Source organism: Mus caroli, unplaced genomic scaffold, assembly GCF_978045245.1.
Source record: "Mus caroli unplaced genomic scaffold, Mus_caroli_1 scaffold_17, whole genome shotgun sequence".
NCBI classification, from domain to species: domain Eukaryota; kingdom Metazoa; phylum Chordata; class Mammalia; order Rodentia; family Muridae; genus Mus; species Mus caroli.
Genome location: NW_028227272.1, coordinates 84375306 through 84398328, shown reverse-complemented (window position 1 = coordinate 84398328; position 23023 = coordinate 84375306). Strand labels below are relative to the sequence as shown.

General features: G+C 41.8%; 2 protein-coding genes across 3 annotated transcripts in view; one reads left to right on the top strand and one right to left on the bottom strand.

Annotated features, from left to right (window-relative positions):
• Positions 1–221: 221 nt before the first annotated feature.
• On the top strand, positions 222–12142 carry Cct8 (chaperonin containing TCP1 subunit 8). Its single transcript, XM_021185644.2, has 15 exons — positions 222–377; positions 1584–1674; positions 2265–2344; positions 4880–5029; positions 5682–5862; positions 5967–6028; positions 7399–7536; positions 8737–8915; positions 9767–9833; positions 9912–9999; positions 10081–10196; positions 10510–10581; positions 10678–10842; positions 11100–11219; positions 11952–12142. Exons 1-15 carry the CDS (start codon positions 318–320, stop codon positions 12027–12029), a joined length of 1647 nt encoding a protein of 548 aa, XP_021041303.1. The 5' UTR covers positions 222–317; the 3' UTR covers positions 12030–12142.
• A 407-nt stretch (positions 12143–12549) lies between these two features.
• The window catches only part of Usp16 (ubiquitin specific peptidase 16), a 32348-nt gene continuing 21874 nt past the window's right edge, over positions 12550–23023 (bottom strand). For both annotated transcript variants that reach the window (XM_021185640.2, XM_029470395.1), the window contains exons 13-20: positions 22396–22487; positions 21584–21640; positions 20012–20185; positions 16916–17582; positions 15261–15355; positions 14413–14499; positions 13055–13211; positions 12550–12957 (exon numbers count right to left, since the gene is read on the bottom strand). In XM_021185640.2, coding sequence (XP_021041299.1) covers positions 12833–12957; positions 13055–13211; positions 14413–14499; positions 15261–15355; positions 16916–17582; positions 20012–20185; positions 21584–21640; positions 22396–22487 — 1454 coding nt within the window. In that variant the 3' untranslated portion in view covers positions 12550–12832. The remainder of the gene's footprint in view (positions 12958–13054; positions 13212–14412; positions 14500–15260; positions 15356–16915; positions 17583–20011; positions 20186–21583; positions 21641–22395; positions 22488–23023) is intronic.

The window sequence follows — 23023 nt, the reverse complement described above, 5'->3', positions numbered from 1 at the left end:
CCACCGAAATATCACAAGCCAAACGTCCTAACCAAAGTTTACTCATTAACTTAGGACAAGGGACACGAAGGGGGCATGCGCGCTCTGGGTTCGGCCTGATCGTCCGATTTGATCGGGAATCGGCAGATCAGGTCTGTCTGGTGGAACCTCTGGTTCTCGCGATACTTCAGAGACGCTGCAGGTTGAAGGGGCGGGGCGACCTGACGTAGGGGGACGTGAGGCGGCGCCGAGGCCCGTTCCCAGCAGGCAGTGCGCGGCGCCCCTTGCTTCCTCGGCGTCTCGGAGCGAGCGCGTGAGCGGTGGACTGCGGCCGAGCCATGGCGCTTCACGTCCCCAAGGCCCCGGGCTTTGCCCAGATGCTCAAGGATGGAGCCAAAGTAGGTGGCGTGGAGGGACTGCGCGGTGGAAGGGCGGGTCTGCGCCTGTGGCGACCGCGACAGGCCTGCGGGCGGGCGGCCGCGATCGGGATGGAGAAGGTTCTAGAAAGGGAAGCGTGCTCTGGATGCCGGCTCGCTGGAACCGGTGGGCATCTCTGTTATTCCCCCGGTGGCTTCGGGTTTGCAACCCGGCTCCCCACGCCCTTGTCTGCGGAATGGAGCCCACGGGCGCCGCCCTTAACGCGAGCTGGCGATGCGTTAATGAAGTTGGACGGGATTGGTAACGGGTGGTTGGAGGGCCGGGGATTGTAGGATGGAGATGACACGAGTCCGGCATGGTCACTCCTGGGCCTGCCCTTGATTGCTTCCTTCCAGACACGTCCGATCCCCACTGTTCTACTGAAAACTCTCCTCTGGACGTTCTGTTTCCTTTACCTTTTCTGAATTGAGGAGACCGAGCCGAAGGCTGTTAACTGTCTTTTCACTCTTGACTGTCCGATGTCGTAGCCTACAGGATAAGTGAAGCCCCACCCCAGATCGAATAGTGTTATTATCCCTTAGGCCGTAGTTTGAGGAGTGATTTTTATTTTTTTAAAGCGGTCACATTGCTTATGGAGCGATTTGTCCTGAGTTCCCCAAGCTGCCAGATAACGTTTGTTTTGTCTTTCATATTTCTACAACTTGTAGAAATAGCGGATCCTTAGCAGTACAGAGAGGTGGTGTCTCCTCTGTAGTGATAACTGGCATACTGAATGGACGTCAGGGCTTAATGTAAGTTAGTAAGTTCTGCAAATGACACTGTTAACCTTTGGAGGGGTGGCCATAGCTTCCAGTTTCCATCTTTTCCTCCATCACTCTGACTGAGGAAATGATACATTTAAAGGATTTCTGTCACAGGCTAGCACTTCAGCACAGAGATACTTTTTGTAAGTCGGTACTGATGGAGACTATAGTGAAGACAAGGTTTTTTTTTTAAGTACTCCCTGTCCCCCACATTTAGGTAAAAAGCTAGTACTAGTAGCTGTTAATTATCCCATTAGTTTACAGATAGGAAAGAGAGCCAGGCCCAGTGCGGGGAAACTGAGGCTGTCTGATGACTGCCTGTGTGATCCTGGCAGTTTCTTAGAAGCATAACCAACAGAGGTATCCTGCAAAAGAAAACTATTAACTTGGATATCATGCCTAAGCAGACATTTTCTTTTTCAGCATTTCTCGGGATTAGAAGAGGCTGTGTATAGAAATATACAGGCCTGCAAGGAGCTTGCTCAGACTACTCGCACAGCATACGGACCAAATGGTAATGACCAAGTTCAAAGTTGAGGCTGTGTGGTGTGACTGTTCGCTACCTCATTTTGTCTTGAGGGTGTTAGTGTAGAGAGCGGGCCTCACGTGTTTTATGGTCCGTGGCATTGATGTGCCTCTCACTTTAAGTCAGAAATCCAGCTTTCTGGGAAAAGAGAAATTAGAAATGATGCTGTTATCCTGTTAGGTCCTAGGGAGGGAAGTTCAGCATCCTCACTAGTGGCACAGTGTTATTGTGGAAAGGCCCAGCAGTCTGCAGAAAACAGCACAGCATCAGGAAACTTCCTTCCCTTTAACCACCAGTTGAATTAGAGATACACACAAAGAGATTACGGATGAAACCAAATGTCTTTCTAAGCACATTGTTTTTAGTGTTAATTCCTATTTATTGAGCACTTCTTACATGCTAAGCATGTGGGTGTTTAGTCAGGGGAACCCCATGGGGCTATGATGCTGATCTAAATAGATAGTGTGTTCCAGGGGTTAAACGTCAGTATGGCTTCTTGCCCATATTTTCCTGGGTTGTTTGGGAGAATATTTGATTAATAATGGAATCTTTTTTTTTTCTTTGCAACTACTTTTAAGGAATGAATAAAATGGTCATCAATCGCCTGGAGAAGTTGTTTGTGACAAATGACGCAGCGACTATTTTAAGAGAGCTAGAAGTAAGTTTTGTTTCAAAACCATCAAAAACCCATGACTCTAACATAGGTGAAACTGTATTCAATCTAGATGATGAAAGGCTGTTTCTTCCTCCAGTTTATTGTGAAGATTTATTTAAGTGACCTTTCTAGGTTTACCATTTGGCTACTCAAACTCTTAAATTGTCTGTGTGTGGGTGGGTGTGGAGTATCTCTCTGATGATGATCAGATGTATGATTCTATAGATTGATTCTAATGTGAATTCTCCAGCAGTATAAAAAGAGCTGGTAAATATTGATGCTTTGTCTTACATAACCGTTTGGCATTTTCCTTTTTTCCCTGAAGTTTTGTTGTCCAAGAGGGTGTGGAATAGATACTTAGAGCAGGGTAAGAGGCTGTGATGCTCATCTCTTGCTCCATTAGACCTGTGGTTTAGTATTGGAGGAGGGGGGTAAATATGTGTTTTAAAGAAAATGAGAAAAATTCACATTTCTCTAACAGCTTAAAGAATATGCTAAGGAAAAATTTACCTTCACGAATATTTGTGGAGGAATTTTTCGTGGTAAATGAAATGAGGAGGACTGGAGTTGAGTGCAGACTGCTCTTGGTCAGTCCCCAGCACCCACGTCAGGCAGTCTACACACAACATGGAATACTAGTTCAGAGGGACCCGCCACCCCCTTACAGTCTCTAGGCACCTATTCACACATAGCCACACACAGACACACACACAAATAAAAATGACCCTTCAGAAGAACAGAGCTGTGGTGTTGACTTAGAGGGTGACTTAGTCTTTGATGTATAAATGTGGCCTGGGGAGATAGCTCAGTGATACAGCTCTTGCCTAATAAGCACAAAGCCCTAGGTTCTGTCCCCATTGTCCCCATTGCTGAAAATTTAAAATGAACAGTGTCTAAAATTAATTCCTAAGAATTGAGAATTTTGTGGCTTTTTAAAAATACTTTGAAGCTTGGGTGTAGGTGCCTGTCTAGGCTTTGATTGCCAATGCTGTATAAACCTGTATAAAAGTGTGGTGGCTTCTGCATGTGGTCAGCACTCAGGAGATGGAGGGGGCAAAAGGATCCGAAGTTCAAAGTCATCCTCGGCTAGAGTCTGACTGCGTGTACTATCTCAGAGAGAGAGTCTGACTGCGTGTGCTAGCTCAGAGAGAGAGTCTGACTGCGTGTACTATCTCAGAGAGAGAGTCTGACTGCGTGTGCTAGCTCAGAGAGAGAGTCTGACTGCGTGTACTATCTCAGAGAGAGAGTCTGACTGCGTGTACTATCTCAGAGAGAGAGAGAGAGTCTGACTGTGTGTGCTATCTCAGAGAGAGAGTCTGACTGCGTGTGCTAGCTCAGAGAGAGAGTCTGACTGCGTGTACTATCTCAGAGAGAGAGTCTGACTGTGTGTGCTAGCTCAGAGAGAGAGTCTGACTGCGTGTACTATCTCAGAGAGAGAGTCTGACTGCGTGTACTATCTCAGAGAGAGTCTGACTGCGTGTACTATCTCAGAGAGAGAGTCTGACTGCGTGTGCTATCTCAGAGAGAGAGAGTCTGACTGCGTGTGCTAGCTCAGAGAGAGAGTCTGACTGCGTGTGCTAGCTCAGAAAGAGAGTTTGACTGCGTGTGCTAGCTCAGAGAGAGAGTCTGACTGCGTGTGCTAGCTCAGAGAGTCTGACTGCGTGTACTATCTCAGAGAGAGAAAAGAAAAGGGGAGTCATGGGTTCCTCAAACAAGAGCATGTTTAGAAATATAAGTGGTACTAAAACTGCCTCTGTTTTATTTTTTGTAAAACCTTTGGTTTGTTTTTGAGACAGGGTCTCTGTGTTCAGGATGTCATGGGCTGGCTCTGTAGACCAGGCTGGCTTGGAACTCCAGATCCCCTCCTGTCTGTGCCTCCTGAATGCTGTAATTAAAGGTGTGCACCAACAGGCCTGACAAAACATTGTTTAACTGTTAAAAAGCCAATATATGGAGAAAATTGGCAACATAGTGTATCAGACATGAAGTGGGGGTGGGGTGAGAATAAGGGGTGATGCTAGAGTTTTTTGTTTTATTTTGTTTGTAGCTGTCTTCAGACACACCAGAAGAGAGTGTCAGATCTCATTATGGATGGTTGTGAGCCACCATGTGGTTGCTGGGATTTGAATTCAGGACCTTCAAAAGAGTAGTCGATGCTCTTAACTGCTGAGCCATCTCTCCAGCCCAATGCTAGAGTTTTATGCCAAGTGGATAAGATGATAGTTGATAGTGTGTCACCACACCAACTTCTCTTCTAAAGTCTTAAAGTTGCTGAGTTTAACAGTTGCAAATACTTTATTTTCTAAGTTAGGTATAATTGTGGCACTTTTGTGGCACTGTGTGTAATGCATGGCTGTCAGACACGTGCTTTGAAATGATTTCATTTGTACTGGTGAGTTTGTGCTGACAAACATAGTTCAACATACTTGAAGCTGTGGAACGAACTGGTCAGGTGGCTTTTGCCTGCCATCAAGGAACTTGCTGACTTCATGTTGCTGCAAGTACAAGTCTCTTTCACTTGCTAACCCTTTGTATCAGGTGCAACATCCTGCTGCAAAGATGATAGTGATGGCCTCTCATATGCAAGAACAAGAGGTTGGTGATGGCACAAACTTCGTTCTGGTATTCGCTGGGGCTCTTCTAGAACTGGCTGAAGAACTTCTGAGGATTGGCCTGTCCGTATCAGAGGCAAGTATTCATATTGTACTTTAATTGTATTTGAGTACTTGTGTGGTTTTGCTTAAAGCTTAAAATTCAGGACTAGATGGGTAACAGCTCTCGGGGGCAAGCACAGGGACCCGAGTAGTACTCAGTTACACCTGTGATCCCACACGGAGGAGTGAAGCCGGGAGCATCACTGGAACCTGCTGACCAGATTGAGAGTCTGTCTAAAGGGAGTCTGTCAGACAGAGCAGGACCCCTGAGAGCCACTGTACATGTGCATGCCTGGACAGTCATAAGGGCTTACAGTCTGTTCCAATATGTGTACTTTTACCATATACAAGTAAATGATTTTAAAATAAACTTTAAATCTACTAGTAATAACATTGAGTAGTTTCCATTTTAGGCATTGGCCATATGCTTCATGTGAATTTGTCCTCAAAAGATTCCTATTGCTAAGTGTTCTTAAAGCCAAGGTCCTCTGAGTGATAGGTGTTAGAGGAAGGGCTGGCATTTGTGTTGTCATCAGAGCTGTGTGGTCCATAGCTATTGGCTCTGCATGCATTTCTGCAAGCACTTGCCATCTTAGGTTGAAAATCCCCACACTTGTTGGATTACCAGAGTAAGTCATGTCAAAAGTATGTCTACTAAAACAACTTTTTTTTTAATCACGGTTTAGGTAATATCGGGGTATGAAATAGCTTGCAAAAAAGCTCATGAGATCCTTCCTGAGTTGGTATGTTGCTCTGCCAAAAACCTTCGAGATGTTGATGAAGTGTCCTCTCTGCTTCGAACCTCCATCATGAGTAAGCAGTACGGCAGTGAGACATTTTTGGCCAAGCTTATTGCTCAGGCTTGTGGTGAGTAATAATCGGTAACAAAAAATAATCCAAACTGCGCTGATCTAATGTCACTGAGATGTCTTCTCTGTGATCTAAAAAAATACGTTTTATTTCTTTGACAGTATCTATCTTTCCCGATTCTGGCAATTTCAATGTTGATAACATCAGAGTATGTAAGATTCTGGTAAGTTTCAAAAAATATATTACCATATCCAACTAGATCTTAGAAGGGGATGTTGTTCTGCAGTCGTGGGGCTTTGACCCAGAGCCTGAGCATGCTGGGAAAGCCCTCTGCCATGAAGGCACATTCCCATTCCAAGATCAGTTACTTTGCCTGGTCCCCTGCTTCAAAGTTGTTCTGCTCTTTTCTTAAGACTTAATTGATGTCCAGTCTTTTGCCTGCGATCTGTCTTTGTGTCATGTGCATACAGTTGCATGGAGGCCAGGAGAGGCCATCGGGTCTCCTGGGCCTGGAGGTACAGATGGTTCTGACTTACCTTTTCAGTGCTGGAATCAAATCTGGTTCCTCCGGAAGAGCATGCAGTCCTTAAACACTGAGCCATCTGTACGCCCATAAATTCTACCCTATGTTTTAGATTTAGTGCTTCTGTCTTAAAGCTATTTTGTTGGTCATTCATAATTAATTCTGCTACTGCTATGAATAATAATGTAAATATCTGATAGGTAACACCCCAGGGAGTTGTGACCCACAGATTGAGAACTGCTGTTGCTCTCTGTTAAAGTATATTTTTTGTGAAGTCATCTTTTCCCAATACATAGAGGTTACAGTAATGTAAAAGAATGGAGCCAGAGATGGCTCACCTTTGAAACCATCTTTTTCTATTCATTCTGTAGTATTAGCAATTCCACTTAGTATAGTAGTGCCAAGTGCTTGGTGATCAGGCAAATAAATGACTTGATTGCTGTCTACCTTTGCTTTTCCCAGCATGCTGAAGCGCTTTCCTTCCACAGTAGTGCTTCCAGCCGTGAGAATGGTTGGTTATGCCTACCTCCTGATCATCGCAGCCTTGCTGTACAACTTTAGTTTAAAATTTAATGACAGTGTTGCTGGGTTGCCAGTCTTAGTACTTTGGCTCTTTTCCCACCCTTTCTTTCCCCCGCTTTCACCCCATCACTAGATAGGAAAGAAAGGAGGAGATTCTTGAATCTAATTTCTTCTTTGCTTGTAGCTGCTCTTTGCTACTTTGTGGGATCTCCCCCTGCTTCACTCCCTCACTAGATAGGATAGAAGGGAGAGATAAATAGAGATCCTTGAATTTAAACTTCTTCTTGTTTCTTCTTTGAGCACATCTGTTAACAAACTACAGCCAACCTCCTATATTGGGGGTCTCTCTCTCGCTCACTCTAGCTTTTATATACCCTCTGAAAAGTTCCCAGAATTCAGAGCATCACACAGTCGCAGAAGTTGCAGAAGCTATCTGCAGCTGGCAAAACCATGCCCCAACACCTGGGATGAAACAAAAGTATAGAATATTTCTTTGTTCCTTAACCCAAATTTACTGATTTCTCACTACACTGAATTTGGCTCCTTAGGGCTCTGGTGTTTATTCATCCTCAGTATTACATGGCATGGTTTTTAAGAAGGAAACTGAAGGTGATGTGACATCTGTCAAAGATGCAAAAATAGCTGTGTACTCTTGTCCGTTTGATGGCATGATAACAGAGACAAAGGTATGTGACTTGAAAAGGACATTTGGGTTGCTTTTTCCATTAATGTTTATTTGGGGTGTGGGGTTTGCTCTTAAGCAAACTGAAGATTACAGAATTGTTTGTTCAGACCATGAATATTTGCTTGAGCTACTAAATTCTAAACTAAAACCACTTAGTGGTGGCAGTATTTTTATTCTTTGTTTTTTTTCAAGACGGTTTCTTTGTAGCCCTGGCTGTCCTAGAACTCACTCTGTAGACCAGGCTGACCTCGAACTCAAATCCACCTGCCTCTGCCTCCCAAGTGCTGGGATTAAAGGCATGTGCCACCATGCCCGGCAGTGTTTTTATTCCTTTTTTTTTATTATTATTATTACATCTTTTCCTCAATTACATTTCCAATGCTATCCCAAAAGTCCCCCATATCCTCCCCCCTACTTCCCTACCCACCCGTTCCCATTTTTTTTTGGCCCTGGCGTTCCCCTGTACTGGGGCATATAAAGTTTGCATGTCCAATTGGCCTCTCTTTCCAGTGATGACCGACTAGGCCATCTTTTGATACATATGCAGCTAGAGTCAAGAGCTCCGGGGTACTGGTTAGTTCATAAGTATTTTTATTCTTAATTGTAGCTCTTTGTTAATACTCTGAGCATCTTGTATGCTCATGGTATGGCTTTTTGTGAATGTTGACATTCTCTTATACTCTTAAGAATGCTAATCAATTTGAACATAAATCAGTCTTTAAAACTACATGTTTTAGATTCATCAGTAGTTAGATTCATGGCAAATAATCTTGGCAGATTCCAGTTGTTGGTTTTACAGACTTGAGGGGTTGTGTGGCCATGCTTCAGGGAAGATGTGAGGATTGTTTTGCTGATGATCACTGTATTTGAATATATATATATATATATATATATATATATATATATATATATATATATATATATATGCCTGACATTTCTAAAGGAAGTCTGTCCCTGTCACATTGAAAATACATTTGCTTTGAGACCTGAGAGTGTAGGGAGTGAAGGTCTTCATTTTATACACTTTATAATTTTATACATGAGGAGCTTTTAACAAGTACATGTATTTTGCTTCATAATAAAACACATATTTTCATGTTTTCTCTCAGATCTTTAAATTATTGGGCAAAACATTATCTTACAACTTTGAACATCAAAACTGTGACAGGTTTGAAAGGGAAGGATGTGGCTTGTTTTCCAGGGGACCGTGCTGATTAAGACTGCTGAGGAGCTGATGAACTTCAGTAAGGGAGAGGAGAATCTCATGGATGCTCAGGTGAAGGCCATTGCAGGCACCGGTGCAAATGTCATAGTAACAGGCGGCAAAGTGGCGGACATGGCTCTTCATTATGCTAACAAGTACAATATCATGTTGGTGAGGTAAGAGCTACTTTCAGTAAACTGAGAACAATTGATAAAGGGAAAATGAAGATCAAACAGCAAAAGGATTTATATAGGAGGGAGAAGTGAACTTTACATAAGCAGTAGGGTCCAAGGAGCAGTGAGGAGATGTTACTTGAGCAAGGAGGAGAACGCATTCTGGGCAAAAGGAATAGCTTAAGGGTTAAGATGTAAACTTAATGAACTGCTTATCAGCTATAATATGGATCAAGAAAAATGCTTTTCACTGAGGAAATCGCTTGGGGCACGTTATACCATCTAGCAGCCAATCAGATAGACACAGTAATATCCCTGCTCTTCCTTACAGATGGTGCAGTTGCACCTGTATCCTAGGTTTGAAATCTATCAGGCTACACCTTAATTTGTAGAATAATGCTGTAAATGTGTGCTTAATTTGTCTAAGACGGATTCTTGCTCTGTAGCCCTGGCTGGCCTGGAATTCACTGTGTAAATTCAGTTCCGCCTGTGTCTCCTCCCAAGTGCTGAGACTAAAAGCCTGTGCTGTTGCACTGACCTCAGTTCTTTATCTGTAGATGGCATGCACTTCAGATGCCATAGGCATTGCTGGCTAGTTTGTTACTTTCACAAAGTCAGGAATCAGCTTCTTGGCTTCCTAATTCAGTGCAATAAAAACATGATCACTTTGAATAAGGTGAAAGCAGTATTATTTCCTTGGCTGGCCATGTAGACTAGCCTGGCCTATGAGATCTGCTGGTCTGTGGCTGCTTGGATTAAAGGTGTATGTGGCCTTGTCTGGCTTATTTGCTATTTATTCTCTACATTTTATGTTATTATGACTAAATCAAATTTTTCATTTTTTCTTTTTGAAGACTGAACTCAAAGTGGGATCTCAGACGACTCTGTAAAACAGTTGGTGCCACAGCTCTTCCAAAATTGGTATGTATTTTGGAAAACAAAAGATGGGTGAGTACATTTGAATTTTTACTACAAGGATCTTTTTTTTTTTTTTTGTAGACTCCTCCCGTCCAAGAAGAAATGGGACATTGTGACAGTGTTTACCTCTCAGAAGTTGGAGATACACAGGTGGTTGTTTTTAAGCATGGTATGTAGTAATGGTAAGGTGTGCTTTATACAGTTAGGGATTTGTTTTCTCTGATTTAATCCACAAATTATTTATTGGCAGAAAAAGAAGATGGTGCCATATCTACTATAGTTCTTCGAGGTTCTACAGACAATCTGATGGATGATATAGAAAGGGCAGTAGATGATGGAGTTAATACTTTCAAAGTTCTCACAAGGGTCAGTATTTGCAATTTCAGAAACTTGTGATTTCTTGAAACTCAAACATGAGAACATCAAGATAGGTGGTTCTAACAACCTGTCAGCTGCTAAGGAATGTTACCTTCACAAACGATTGCACAGACTACACAGTAACAAGGCTGTTCCAGAGTGTGTTCCAGACGGTCTACCATTGCTGCAGCACGTGCGGCCATGCTGTACTAGTGGGTTCCTAGTCTCCAGGTTGGAAAGGTTGATGTAGTCACTGCATTTCAGTACGTTTTGCATAATGGTGCCTACTGAAAAATAAATATTCCACTTTGTTTTTAAATAGGATAAGCGTCTTGTACCTGGAGGTGGAGCTACCGAAATTGAATTGGCTAAACAAATCACATCATATGGAGAGGTATAAGTCTTTTCTATAGAAATTGCCTTTCTGACCTTTTTTTTTTTTTAAGAGTATTAAAAAAAGCATTGACTTGACAAACAAATTTTGTTTTAGACGTGTCCTGGGCTTGAACAGTATGCTATTAAGAAGTTTGCTGAAGCGTTTGAAGCAATTCCACGGGCACTGGCAGAAAATTCTGGCGTGAAGGCCAATGAAGTTATCTCTAAACTTTATTCCGTACACCAAGAAGGAAACAAAAATGTGGGGTTGGATATCGAGGTATTTGTTAAGATTTGACTTTTTTTGTGACTATATAAAGAAATACACTATGTGTAACGGGGAACTGGTGCAAGATAGAGGTTTGATTTTTACAAGTAGCTCTTGTAATTGATATTTACTTAATCTGATAGAGGAAATTTTAGTTTTATTGACAGCTTTGGAGTGAGGGTATATTTCGGTTATCATTTAGGAGCCTTGTAAGTTTTTCACGTTGAGTATAAGCTTTCACGAGTAAGAAATTAATTTTGTTTTCACAGGCTGAAGTCCCTGCTGTAAAGGATATGTTAGAAGCCAGTATTTTAGATACTTACTTGGGAAAATACTGGGCTATTAAATTGGCCACTAATGCTGCAGTCACTGTACTAAGAGTGGATCAGGTGAGTGAAAATGAAACTGTAATCTTTACAAAGTGGTGGCCCATGGGACGCAGACAAGCACACTTCTTTAATCCCAGCATCAGGAGGTGAAAGCAAGCAGATCTGAGTGCCAAGCCATCCTGCTCCACAGAGCAAGACCTTGGCTTAAAAATGAGTTGTCTTTTCAGGCTAGGGAAGGTGGCTCAGATAGGAGTGCTTACCCTAAAAGCCTGAGGACCAGAGCCGCAGGCACGGTGGCACATCTGTAACCTCACTGCTTGGCCTAGAAGGGCTAGAGGCAGGCAAATCCCAGGACAGTACAGTCATAACATGGCACTCCTGATTGTAGTATCTGTTCACCCTCACATCTGGCTCAAATTAAATTTTAAAACTTTCGGCAGTTTTAAATTAGCCGAGACCATTTAGACATGGGGGATGAGGGCTTGGGAGAGTGTAAGTTTAATGTGGTATGAATATAGGCTACAAAAGGGAAGTGCAGACGGTAAAGCCCTGAGGCTCATTTATTATAAGCACTGTCAGTAAGTATGAAGTCCCTAATTGTTTCTGGAGGTGGTATGTTAGTTTCTCTGCTTTGCTGAAGTATAGCTTAAGACAGTAGGAATGTCCTTTGATTATATTGAGATGAAGACTGTTGATAAAGTAGTTCACACACACACACACACACACGGTTTGTGGTTCTTAACCTCCACAGGTAGAAGTTTAATGTACTTACCATGGGTTTCTGTTATTTAGATCATCATGGCAAAACCAGCTGGTGGGCCCAAACCTCCAAGTGGGAAGAAGGACTGGGACGACGACCAGAATGACTGAGGAACTTGTCATAGGTTAAGAGTTGTGTTTGTAGAGTAGAACTTGCCCAGTGTTTTATTTTTCTTATTTGTGTTTGTACTCTGCTGGGTGGTACAATAAATGTGTTACTGTTATGGCCGTCTGTTTAATCACTCACATGACTGTTCTCATTGTATATTTGGCTTGCTACAACCACCACACCATGTCTATGTTTGGGAAAGACACTTCTAGTCTGTTATTTATCTCATTTCCAAAGTTGTTCCCCCCAATCCCATGGCCTTGAAAATCTTTAAGCTCCAGTGACCTGATACACTGGCTTCTAAATGTTTGTTTATCCCATAGCAAACAAACAAAAAAAAGTTCAGACAGTGTCCTAATATAAGGCTTTTCAATAGTGGCTGGGCCAGAGTTTATGTGCACACACTGACACCAAGATTTCACATTGCTTCCAGTCAATCTTAATCTCAGCACTAGAATAGTGAGACATGGTGTTGCCAGTAGTGGATACAGTAAATAACAACTTAAAGTCTAATAAAACATGTTTTGGGAATATCAGTTTATTGATGTGTCAAGAACTACCACCCAGTCAGATTAAGCACAGAACTTAGTTATTCAAATCCTTCCTAGAGTTGAAGCTAGAAGGAATAAAAACCAGTATGCTAATACAAAACCGCTGTAAATTATTTTGCCTGTATTTAAATAAATAAACATGATTTTTTTCTGTCATTTACTTAGATGAACATAATTTATAGTTTAACTTTTTATTGTTATAATAGCCAGTATAAAAGCCATAGGTGTATTTCCAGAGAAAGCACTTTTTGTTATTACAGTATTCTCTCATAAAATAGGAGATATGCTTGTGAATTCAGTACTTTAGATATAGGCACAGCTTGTACATGTGTATCACTGATGTGAAACCACTGCCCTTTGGTTGATTCCATTTCACAATCTGTCAGGAAATACAAAAGGAAAGAGTCATCAGGCTTCTATTATTTTTTTGCTTTGGCATACTAGGTAAAATGTGTGGATTATCCAAGATAGCTTACCTTGTGGAATGTCACCATGAAGAACAAGATTGGAGAGATGACAGCTTGCAGTTCTCTCCTTTGCATAGGCAGTGTAATGCCCTGACCTCATAGTACCACTGTGTTCAACAACTCCATACAAGGAATACAGCACTCGTGTACTTTCTTCAGCAACATTCTTAAAAACATAATCCAGGGTTATTGTCCCATTTACACACATGTCCTTGGAAAGACATGTTCACATCTTGTCACACCACCTGTCTGTCCTAGCCCACAGAGATAATTTCACCTTTATCAAAGTTGAATTTGATTTTATGGTGCAAAAACTAGGTCATGAACCACGTAATACCACGGTTAAATGACGTAGGTATTAACTCAATTTGCCAGTTAAAGGCCTCAAGAAAATTCTAGAGTACCTTTATATCTTGGCCAACCTGGTTCTGCCACCAATATAAACCTTGTTTTTTTTTTGGTTTTTTTTTTTGTTTGTTTGTTTTTGTTTTTCGAGACAGGGTTTCTCTGTGTAGTCCTGGCTGTCCTGGAACTCACTTTGTAGACCAGGCTGGCCTCGAACTCAGAAATCCGCCTGCCTCTGCCTCCCGAGTGCTGGGATTAAAGGCGTACGCCACCACGCCCGGCTCCAATATAAACCTTGTAAGGCTAACATTTGTAAGGCTATGTTCCTACCCCGAGTTAAGGCTGCTTAAGACCATAGGTATGACAGCTCTTGTAAAAACTGCATTCCCTCAAGCAGGGACTTCTTTCCTTTGTGCTCTAATTATCACTGTGCCTCCATATTCTTTGCCTTGACAAGTCCTACATTGCCCCAGAGAGGTATGTGCACTGGTGATTTGCCTGGGTTTCCAGTGCCATTCCTTTTCAGCCATAAGAGACTGGGTTTTGAAATCTTAACCCATTCTGTGGTGCTCTTTTCCTCTCTCCAACTATTCTGTGCTCTTCAATCTCAACTATCGCTGGGCGTGGTGGTGCACACCTTTAATCCCAGCGTTTGGGAAGCAGAGGCAGGGAGTTCGAGGCCAGCCTGGTCTACAAAGTGAGTTCCAGGACAGCCAGAGCTATACAGAGAGACCCTGCCTCGAAAAAAACAAAAAACAACAACAAAAAAAAACCAATAGTTGCCTTGGTCATGGTGTCTGTTCACAGCAGCAAAACCCTAACTAAATTTAACCAAAGGTATAATAACCAAAGTCCCCCTCTATAAAATATTTCTTACCAATCACTTTTATCATTGAGCTGCATCCCAGCCCTTCTAAAATAATATCAATTTCATATTTAATGTGAAATATCAGACGAGTATTTGATAGGTCATGATTTCTCTTAAACAATTTCCTTTAAAAAAAAAAACCACTTTTACCTACCTTACATTTAAGGGTACAAAAAGGAGCCAAATCTAAGATTTCTGGAAACTTTATGTGTTTGTTAACTTTGCGAAGGTTAAAACCAGCCTAAAAAAAAAAAGAAGAAGGATGACAGACTGAGTTCTTTTCCTGGAAAAGCTATACGGATTGTCCCTTCTAATGCCCAAAGAACTCCCAACACATGTAGCCCCAGTCACCTTTCTATAGAGACTTTTTCCTTGTCTTGTTTCTGGCTAGTTTAGATTTTTCTTTAAGTACCTCACATTACCAAAAAGTGCTCTGGTGAGATTTCCCTGATTCTGCCTTAGTCACCCCAAATACCAGATTAGGTCAGAGATTTTTGAGTTCCTAAAATTCAGCAATAGCAGAATATTTTTCTTAAGTCACAATAGTCTAACCATGCTTACACAAGTGCCAGTAAGACCCAACCAATTGGTCAAGCCAATACTTGACCATTAAGAGGAAAAATGTCTATAAAATCCTGGAGAATTTCCAAGTTGTAGTAATATATCAAATCTTCCAGAAAAGATGATCCAGTCACAAAATTATGAAAATTTAATATATTCTTTTTATCAAGCCACTAAAAAATTAAGATATACCACATACACATTTTAGCAGTAAACTGGTGTTTTTCTAATCTAAAGTTAAACTTTGAATAAGATACTACAAATCATACGCTCTAGAAACCAGGACTGTCTACATTTCTCCACTTTGACAAACTTAATATATTTTCTCTTCTAAATTTCCCATTTTTTTTTGAAATTAGAATTAAGACAAGGCAGAAACAAATTCAGAAGAGACTAAAGTAGGGGTTGCATACGTAAGCTAATTTGGGGTTCTGAGGGTACCTGCTGGAATCGCTTTAAGTGCAGAGTGAGGACAGGAGGCGCGAGGGAGACCAGCATCTGCTTCTTGGCATTGGTGTAAACATGTCTCCTGTCACCTGCAAACATTCAGTCTGTTAGAGAAGGACGACCTAAAGCCCAAAGCCAGGAGTAACAAACCAGCAGACTGTGGTGATATTTGTGTCCTTAATAACCAAGAGGCAAAAATCAAGGACATTTTCTCAGTATAAATTGAAAAATGTCCATAACACATGACAAATGTAAGCAGCACATTTAATTAGGGTTGGCAGTTAAGTGTTCCATATCAAATTATTTATAAAAACCTATAGAATGTTTTTGAGGCTGTGACGGGCACATGCTCGCACATGCCTGTAATCCCAGTGTTTAAGAGGTAGAGGCATAGGGTGGCAACTTTGAGGACAGCATTTTTTAAAAAGGCTTTAAAGTACAACTCACTACCAAAATGTACAAAGTCCTAGGTTGAATTCCAGACACCAAAACATTTTACGGTATCCTTGAGAACTGTCACATCAGCAGGATGCCTGGAGGTACTTGGCATATCTCCCTCCATAAGAAATGACCACAATGTGAGGAAACTCAGTTTGCTCAGAGACTATCAGAAACAGTATTAGGCCTATGGATTTTGGCTTGCTTGCCATTGTCTGCTCCAAAATTAAATCCCTAAAAGCAACATTACTTATTCTTTATATTATTTTACGTGTAAAGAAATGACTTGGGACTGGTGAGATGGCTCAGTGGGTAAGAGCACCCGACTGCTCTTCCGAAGGTCCGGAGTTCAAATCCCAGCAACCACATGGTGGCTCACAACCATCTGTAACAAAGATCTGATGCCCTCTTCTGGTGTGTCTGAAGACAGCTACATTGTAATTACATATAATAAATAAATAAATCTTTAAAAAAAAAAAGTTAAAAAAAAAAAAAAAGAAAAGAAATGACTTTAGGGAGCTGGCAAGATGGCTCAGCGGTAAGAGCACTGACTGCTCTTCCAAAGTTTGAGTTCAAATCCCAGAACATGGTAGCTCACAACTACCCGAATTAGACCAGATGCCCTCTTCTGGCATGTCTGAAGACAGTTACAGTATACTTATGTATAATAATAAATAAATCTTGAAAGAAAAAGAGAGAAAGGAGGAAGGAAGGAAGGAAGGAAGGAAGGAAGGAAGGAAGGAAGGAAGGAAGGAAGGAAGGAAGAAAAAAGAAAAGAAAGAGAAAGGACTTTAGAATACTTCAACTGCAATGAAAATCTTCCACAGTCTGTGCCACCCCATTCCCTTTCAATCCCACTCAGTCAAGCATAAGGAATACAGGCGAGACTAGGGGACATGCACTGAAAACTTCCAGACTGCTTTCCTGGTGTTAAGGAGATGAGGGCCATCACAAATACTGACGAGGATGTGAGGATGCAGAGAATCAGTTACTGCCAGGATGTTATGACCGCATTCCAGTGGGAAATAGACCCATAGAAAGAGACCATGTTTTTTTTGTTCTTAGCGTACACTGCACTAGCCATGCTAATGCAGTTTTTTTTTCTCTTTACTAACTCAATTACAAGCCCAGATGTGATAATTCACAATTATTCTACCTGCAAAATATACACTTTAATATCAATTTTTACAACAAGAAAAATAACTAAATACCTTTTATATTTGCCTTTGGTCCATTACACTGCCGTCTTGTACACACTTCACAAAGCAGTTTATTGGCATCTTGAAGTTTCTCATTCCGGGTGAACTGATATAAACAATGTTGGATGGAACACTCATCAGAACTAAACGCTTCCCGGTTCGCGAGGGTACAGAAAGCAGTTTCTGGATCCTCGTTCATGACTTCATATACCTTGGATGCAGGAGAATGACTGTCATTCAGAATCTCTATATTTATTTCATCAGGATGAACAGCAGCATTCAAATTAAGGTTTTTTAAACCATTGATAATGTCTAGTTCTCCACTGGTCCTTTCTTCCAGGAAGGCACCATTTAACTTCCTAGGACATTCAGGAGCAGACGTCACAGTCCCCTGATCACTCTCGGTGTTCACACTTTTCACTTCTAGGTCCTCTGGGCATTCCTGCACATCAGGTGTGCTTTCTGTCACGTTCTCTTGGCCACCCAAATCCTTGTGGTTAACAGGCAGCCCTGTCTGTGCAACCTTCTCTTGAGAACCATGGTTGGAGTCGGTATCCACTTCCACTTCTCCCGAAAGTGCCGTGTCAGCTTCACATTCATTGTCTTCCGTGTAGTCAGTGGCGCTGAGCTCATTGAAGTGAAGATATCTTTCCTGAATTTTTTGTTGCCTTCGTTGGTTCTTAGTAAAGAGTACATACAAAGAGAGAGGAGAGGCAGAGCATGAGTGTACATACTGTATCAGATTGTGTTGGTTTTCAAACATCATTTCATAAGGAGTGTTCACTCTCAAATTCTGATTTTAAAAATTCCTTTACTATCAGAGTTCAAATAAATTAGGACAAAAAAATTCTTGCAATGAAATCAAGAATAATCACTATTTATTACATTGAACTACTGTGGAAATAGTAGTATGAGTTGTTACTTTACTGGGGACAGACACTGAGGGCTTCAAAGCCTATGCCATTCCCGGTGTGATTCCTCTGCTTGGTGGTGGTGCTGCACCTTTTAATCCCAGTACTCAGGAGGCAGAAGCAGGCAGATCTCTGTGAGTTCCAGGACAGCTATGGCTACATAGAGAAACCTTGTCTTGAAAAGCAAAAAGAGGTGAGCTCTGAGTTGTTCTGTTTGCCGTCTGGACTCACACCGTCTAGAAGTGTGAAACTTTTACATCCTTTGTTCATAGTTTATTGTCACAGTAATTAGAAACCAAGGCAGAAAGGTTTACCTACCAGTTGTAATTACTGATTATTAACAGGGGTCTCACTAAAACAGCCACAAAAGGACACACTCCAAGACTGCCTTGGCTAAAGGATAGATGAGAATTCTGGAAACAAAAAATTTTAACAAAGAAGCAAAGAAGCCACACGCCCAAGGCCAGTTAAAAATAAATCCCTACTAAATTCACATCTCTGCCTGTACAGACAGGGGCAAATAAGAACAAATTATATACAGGGTCTAGGGAAAGAGCTCAATTAAGAGTGTGGCTGCTTGGGCTGCAGAGATGGCTCAGCGGTTGAGAACACTGACTGGTCTTTCGAAGAGCAATTCCCAGCAACCACATGGTGGCTCACAACCATCTGTAATGGGGTCTGGTGCCATCTTCTGGAGTGTCTGAAGACAGTGACAGTGTACTTACACATAATAAAATAAATTTTTAGGAAGGAAGGAAGGAAGGAAGGAAGGAAGGAAAGAAGGAAGGAAGGAAGGAGAAGGGAAGGAGGGGAGGGGAGGGGAGGGGAGGGGAGGGGAGGGGAGGGGAGGGGAGGGGAGGGGAGGGGAGGGGAGGGGAGGGGAGGGGGAAAGAAGGGGAAGGGGAAGAAGGGGAAGGGGAAGAAGGGGAAGAGGAAGGGGAAGGGAAGGGAATGGCTGCTCTTCTGAAGACCGAGGTTCAATTCCTAGCACCCTCTGAGCAGCTATCAACCATCAGAACCCCAACTGCAGAGCATCTGATACTCTCTTCTGGCTGGTGGTGGTGGCACCAGTCCTAAATGTGCTGAATGAACAGACATGCTGCAAAAGCCAACCCTATTCCATCTTGGGACCAGCCTCCATCTTAAAGGGAAAAAAAGCCTGAGAACTTGACCTACAGCTAAGGAAGGATCCCATGGCTTGTCCTGGCCAAAGTTACTCCCTAGCTACTTCCTAGCAACAGTTAATCAAAATCTAGTCTGATGGTTTCAGACGTCCTTTCAGACCTTTGGTGACTGTCTTGCTTGAGAGTACCCACCTGTTAGCTTACAGCAGAATTTCAGATACTTGCCAGGATAGACGCCCCCTCACTTACTTTATGCTCCACCTTCCCTTCCTGTCCTGCTGTGTCAGGGTTGGGCTGGAGGAGAGCCCAAGCCTGAGCTTGTAATAAAGAGACCCCAGTGCTATTACCGGCTCCTTGGTGCTCTTTTGGGATTCATGAACGCTTCCTGGCACAACAATGTAAACAAAATACCCATTTACATAAAAATAAATAAAATTTCAAACAAAACAAAAAGGATAGTGTTAAACCTCACCACTCTGCATGCTAACAAAAGTTTTTATTTATAAAAAACAAGTAACTAAGCCGGGCGTGGTGGCACACGCCTTTAATCCCAACACTTGGGAGGCAGAGGCAGGCGGATTTCTGAGTTCGAGGCCAGCCTGGTCTACAAAGTGAGTTCCAGGACAGCCAGGGCTATACAGAGAAACCCTGTCTCGAAAAAACCAAAAAAAAAAGAAACAAAAACAAAAAAAACAAGTAACTAGGGGCTGGCGAGATGGCTTGGTGGTTAAGAGCACCGACTGCTCTTCTGAAGCTCTTGAGTTCGAATTCCAGCAACCACATGGTGGCTCACAACCACCCTTAATGAGATCTGACTCCCTCTTCTGGCGTGTCTGAAGACAGCTACAGTGTACCTATTTATAATAATAAATAAATCTTTGCGTCAGAATGAACAAGGAGTGGGTGAGCAGGGCCGACCAGAGCCAAGTAGAAGTTCTAAAATTCAATTCCCAATAACCACATGAAGGCTTACAACCATCTACACAGTTACAGTGTACTCACATACACTGTATAAATAAATAAATAAATAAATGTAACTATAGACAAAGCATAATGTCCCCGTAGGTACCCACCTTGGCCTGCTTTTTGGCCTGCTTCTTTGCCTTTTTCTGTAGGTGCTTGCTTGTCCCTGAGGGAAGATCACTCCTTGTTTTCATGTAGCTGTCATCTTTCTCTTCCTCACTGTCTTTATCTTCTTCCTCCATTGTCATTTTCACATTTTTATCATTTATACTTTTCTTACCACTCTTAAAATATGGAGAAAAGCAAAATATTACCACTACTATTTGGACAAAGAAAATCCATGTTGCCTAATGTTTTTTACTCCATTATTATTATTTTTTTTTTTTTTTTTTTTTGGTTTTTCCGAGACAGGGTTTCTCTGTGTAGCCCTGGCTGTCCTGGAACTCACTCTGTAGACCAGGCTGGCCTCGAACTCAGAAATCCGCCTGCCTCTGCCTCCCGAGTGCTGGGATTAAAGGCGTGCGCCACCACGCCCGGCTCCTACTCCATTATTTTTAATTCCTACAATATATAAAAAGTTATGTAAAGGTCAGGCATGGTGACACACCCCTTTAATGTCAATTCTCAGGAGGCAGAGCCAGACAGATCTCTGAGTTAGAGGCCAGCCTGAATACAGAGCAAGTCCAGGACAACTAGGACAGACATACAGACACTCTGTCTCCGATAACAATCATCACAGGCTGAGGAAATATGAAACAAAACAGAAAGAAGGCCATGGGAGGGAGGGGGAGGAACTGGCTCAGCAGTTAGAAGGAGCACCATTGTCAAGTGACTCACAACCATCCAAGCTCTAGCTCCTCCATGGGTTCAAAGCCACCTTACAATCAGTTGCACATACCCCTACACAAATATACCTATGTACACAAAAAGTGTGACATGTAAGTAGATTAGAAAGGAGTGCAGTGAGTGTTACTGGCTGCATGCCAGAGCATGTTGTATAGATGTCCTTTTGTAAATGCACTTGTGTAAGCGGTTTCTAGATCACACCACATTCCTCGGTAGTTTTGTCTTTTTCTGCATGTAAATGATGGTTTTAGGGAAAGTAAAGTGAATAAAGTCACTTGAATAATGACTCAGTCACTTGTTTACAAGTTGGGTGCTCACTGGGTCACCCTTGTTGGCCTGCAACTTCCTATATAGACCACCCCAAGTTTAAATTCAGAGGTTTGCTAAGTTGTACCTCCCCAGAGTTGAGAGTAAAGTCACAGGAAACCACACCCAGCAGCTTGTATCTTACAGCAACTTAAAAGGAACCCAATTAATATGGCATAAATTGAGATAATCATTTCTGTTTAATCTTTATGCACTAAAGACTACAAGGGACTTGTGGTCAGCTTTAAATACAGAAAACAGTTATTTTAATAGGAAAAAAAATACTCCCCTATATGTAATCCTATCAAGATAATACCTACAAAGAATCCTAGACACAGCTTTTAAGTAAAGAACAGAGCCCTTTTTCTTTTCAAATCCTAAACATGATTCCATCTCTAGTAAACACTGGAAAACTTCTCAATGGGCTGGCTGGAAATACACAGATCCTTAAAAGATGTTCCTCATAAAATCCTACAAAGACAAAATTAACACAAAAGGAAGTAAATCTTGTTTGCTAAAGTAATACTCACCTGATCATCTAAAACTGGAAGAGACAAATCAAGGAACGATTCATGCACCAAGGAGACCTTAACCAACCAGAGGCAATGTAAAAGGGAAAGGAAAAAAATATGTTAAATCTTACTATTACATTAGTCCCATCCAGCAGAGAAAGACATTCATGTTAAGAATTACCTATCCGGGCTCCTCTCTCACCACCCAAGGATGAACAGTAGAAGGTGGCATTTAGTAAGCAAAGGACTAAGAAACTTGGAAGGGGGCGGTTAAGAACATTCACTGCTCTTCCAGAGCTCCTGAGTTCAATTCCCAGCACCCACATGGTGGCTCACAACCATCTGTAATGGGATCTGCCCACTACAGATGCCCACTTCTGGTGTGTCTAAAGAAAGTTACAGTGTACTCACATGTATAAAATAAATAAATCTTTGAAAAAGAAAGAATATTTGAAATAGAAAAATTATAGAACTTTGAAGACCATAAGTTGGGGGAAGAATTTAGTTATTGTAATTTATTAAAGATTTTAAGGGTAATAAATATGTTTACAGTGAGTAACCATATACATCAAAAAGACTATCATGCGAGGGCTGGGGATGGAGGTACATACTTAGAATGCCAGCCCTCAGAGGTTGAGGCTGGATAACTTTGATGAGTTCCCAGCCAGCCTGGGCTACAGAGCAAGACTTCATCTCAAGACCAACCAACAATACCACTCTAGTAGTCAATAATTAAATAACCCTGGCTGAGGCACACTCCTCATTCCTGCTTTAATTAGATATGTCTGTCCGTCCTCAGTGTCCAAGCCCACCCCACAACACCCACTTACAGTCCTGCATTCATCACACATGATCGTACTAGTCAGCTCGCCACCAAAGATGCGGTCCACAAAACTCGGGATTGCCTTTTTCTTTTCATAATCTATAACAACAAAAGAATTACAATTATTTCTTAAAGTTAATTGGGAAAAGTTTAAATAACTTATCTAAATTTTCATTCTTAATTTCCTGTCCCTAAAAGTTTTTTCTCTATTCATAATTACCAGTGTTACATTTGTAAGTTGTGGGAGTTAACAGTATATAGTCTACCACTGAGAACAAAATTAACACAATTACCTTTTTATAAATGATTTGTGTCCGTGCGCGCGCGTGCGTGTGTGTGTGTGTGTGTGTGTGTGTGTGTGTGTGTGTGTGTGCGCGTGTGTCTGTGTGTGTGTGTCTTCCTGTCTATTAACAGGAAACAAACTTCCACTCAGTGGACTGTTATCATGATCAGAAACAACCAGGTGAGACTCTGCTAGTCAGTCCCATCACCCCTTGTTCCAGCGCTAACCTCTGACGACAACCAGTACTGATAGGAGACTGCAGTCTAACAGAAGACTAGACACAACTTGGTCTATGAGCTCTGAAAACAAAACAATACAAAACTCCTGGGAACTATCAGGCAAATTGTTACGT

Coding starts and splice junctions, on each gene's coding strand:
- Cct8 (XM_021185644.2), top strand. CDS start 318: ATGGCGCTTCACGTCCCCAAGGCCCCGGGCTTTGCCCAGATGCTCAAG. Junction 5,030..5,681: donor TTGGCCTGTCCGTATCAGAG/GCAAGTATTCAT, acceptor ATCACGGTTTAG/GTAATATCGGGGTATGAAAT. Junction 10,000..10,080: donor GGTGGTTGTTTTTAAGCATG/GTATGTAGTAAT, acceptor ATTTATTGGCAG/AAAAAGAAGATGGTGCCATA.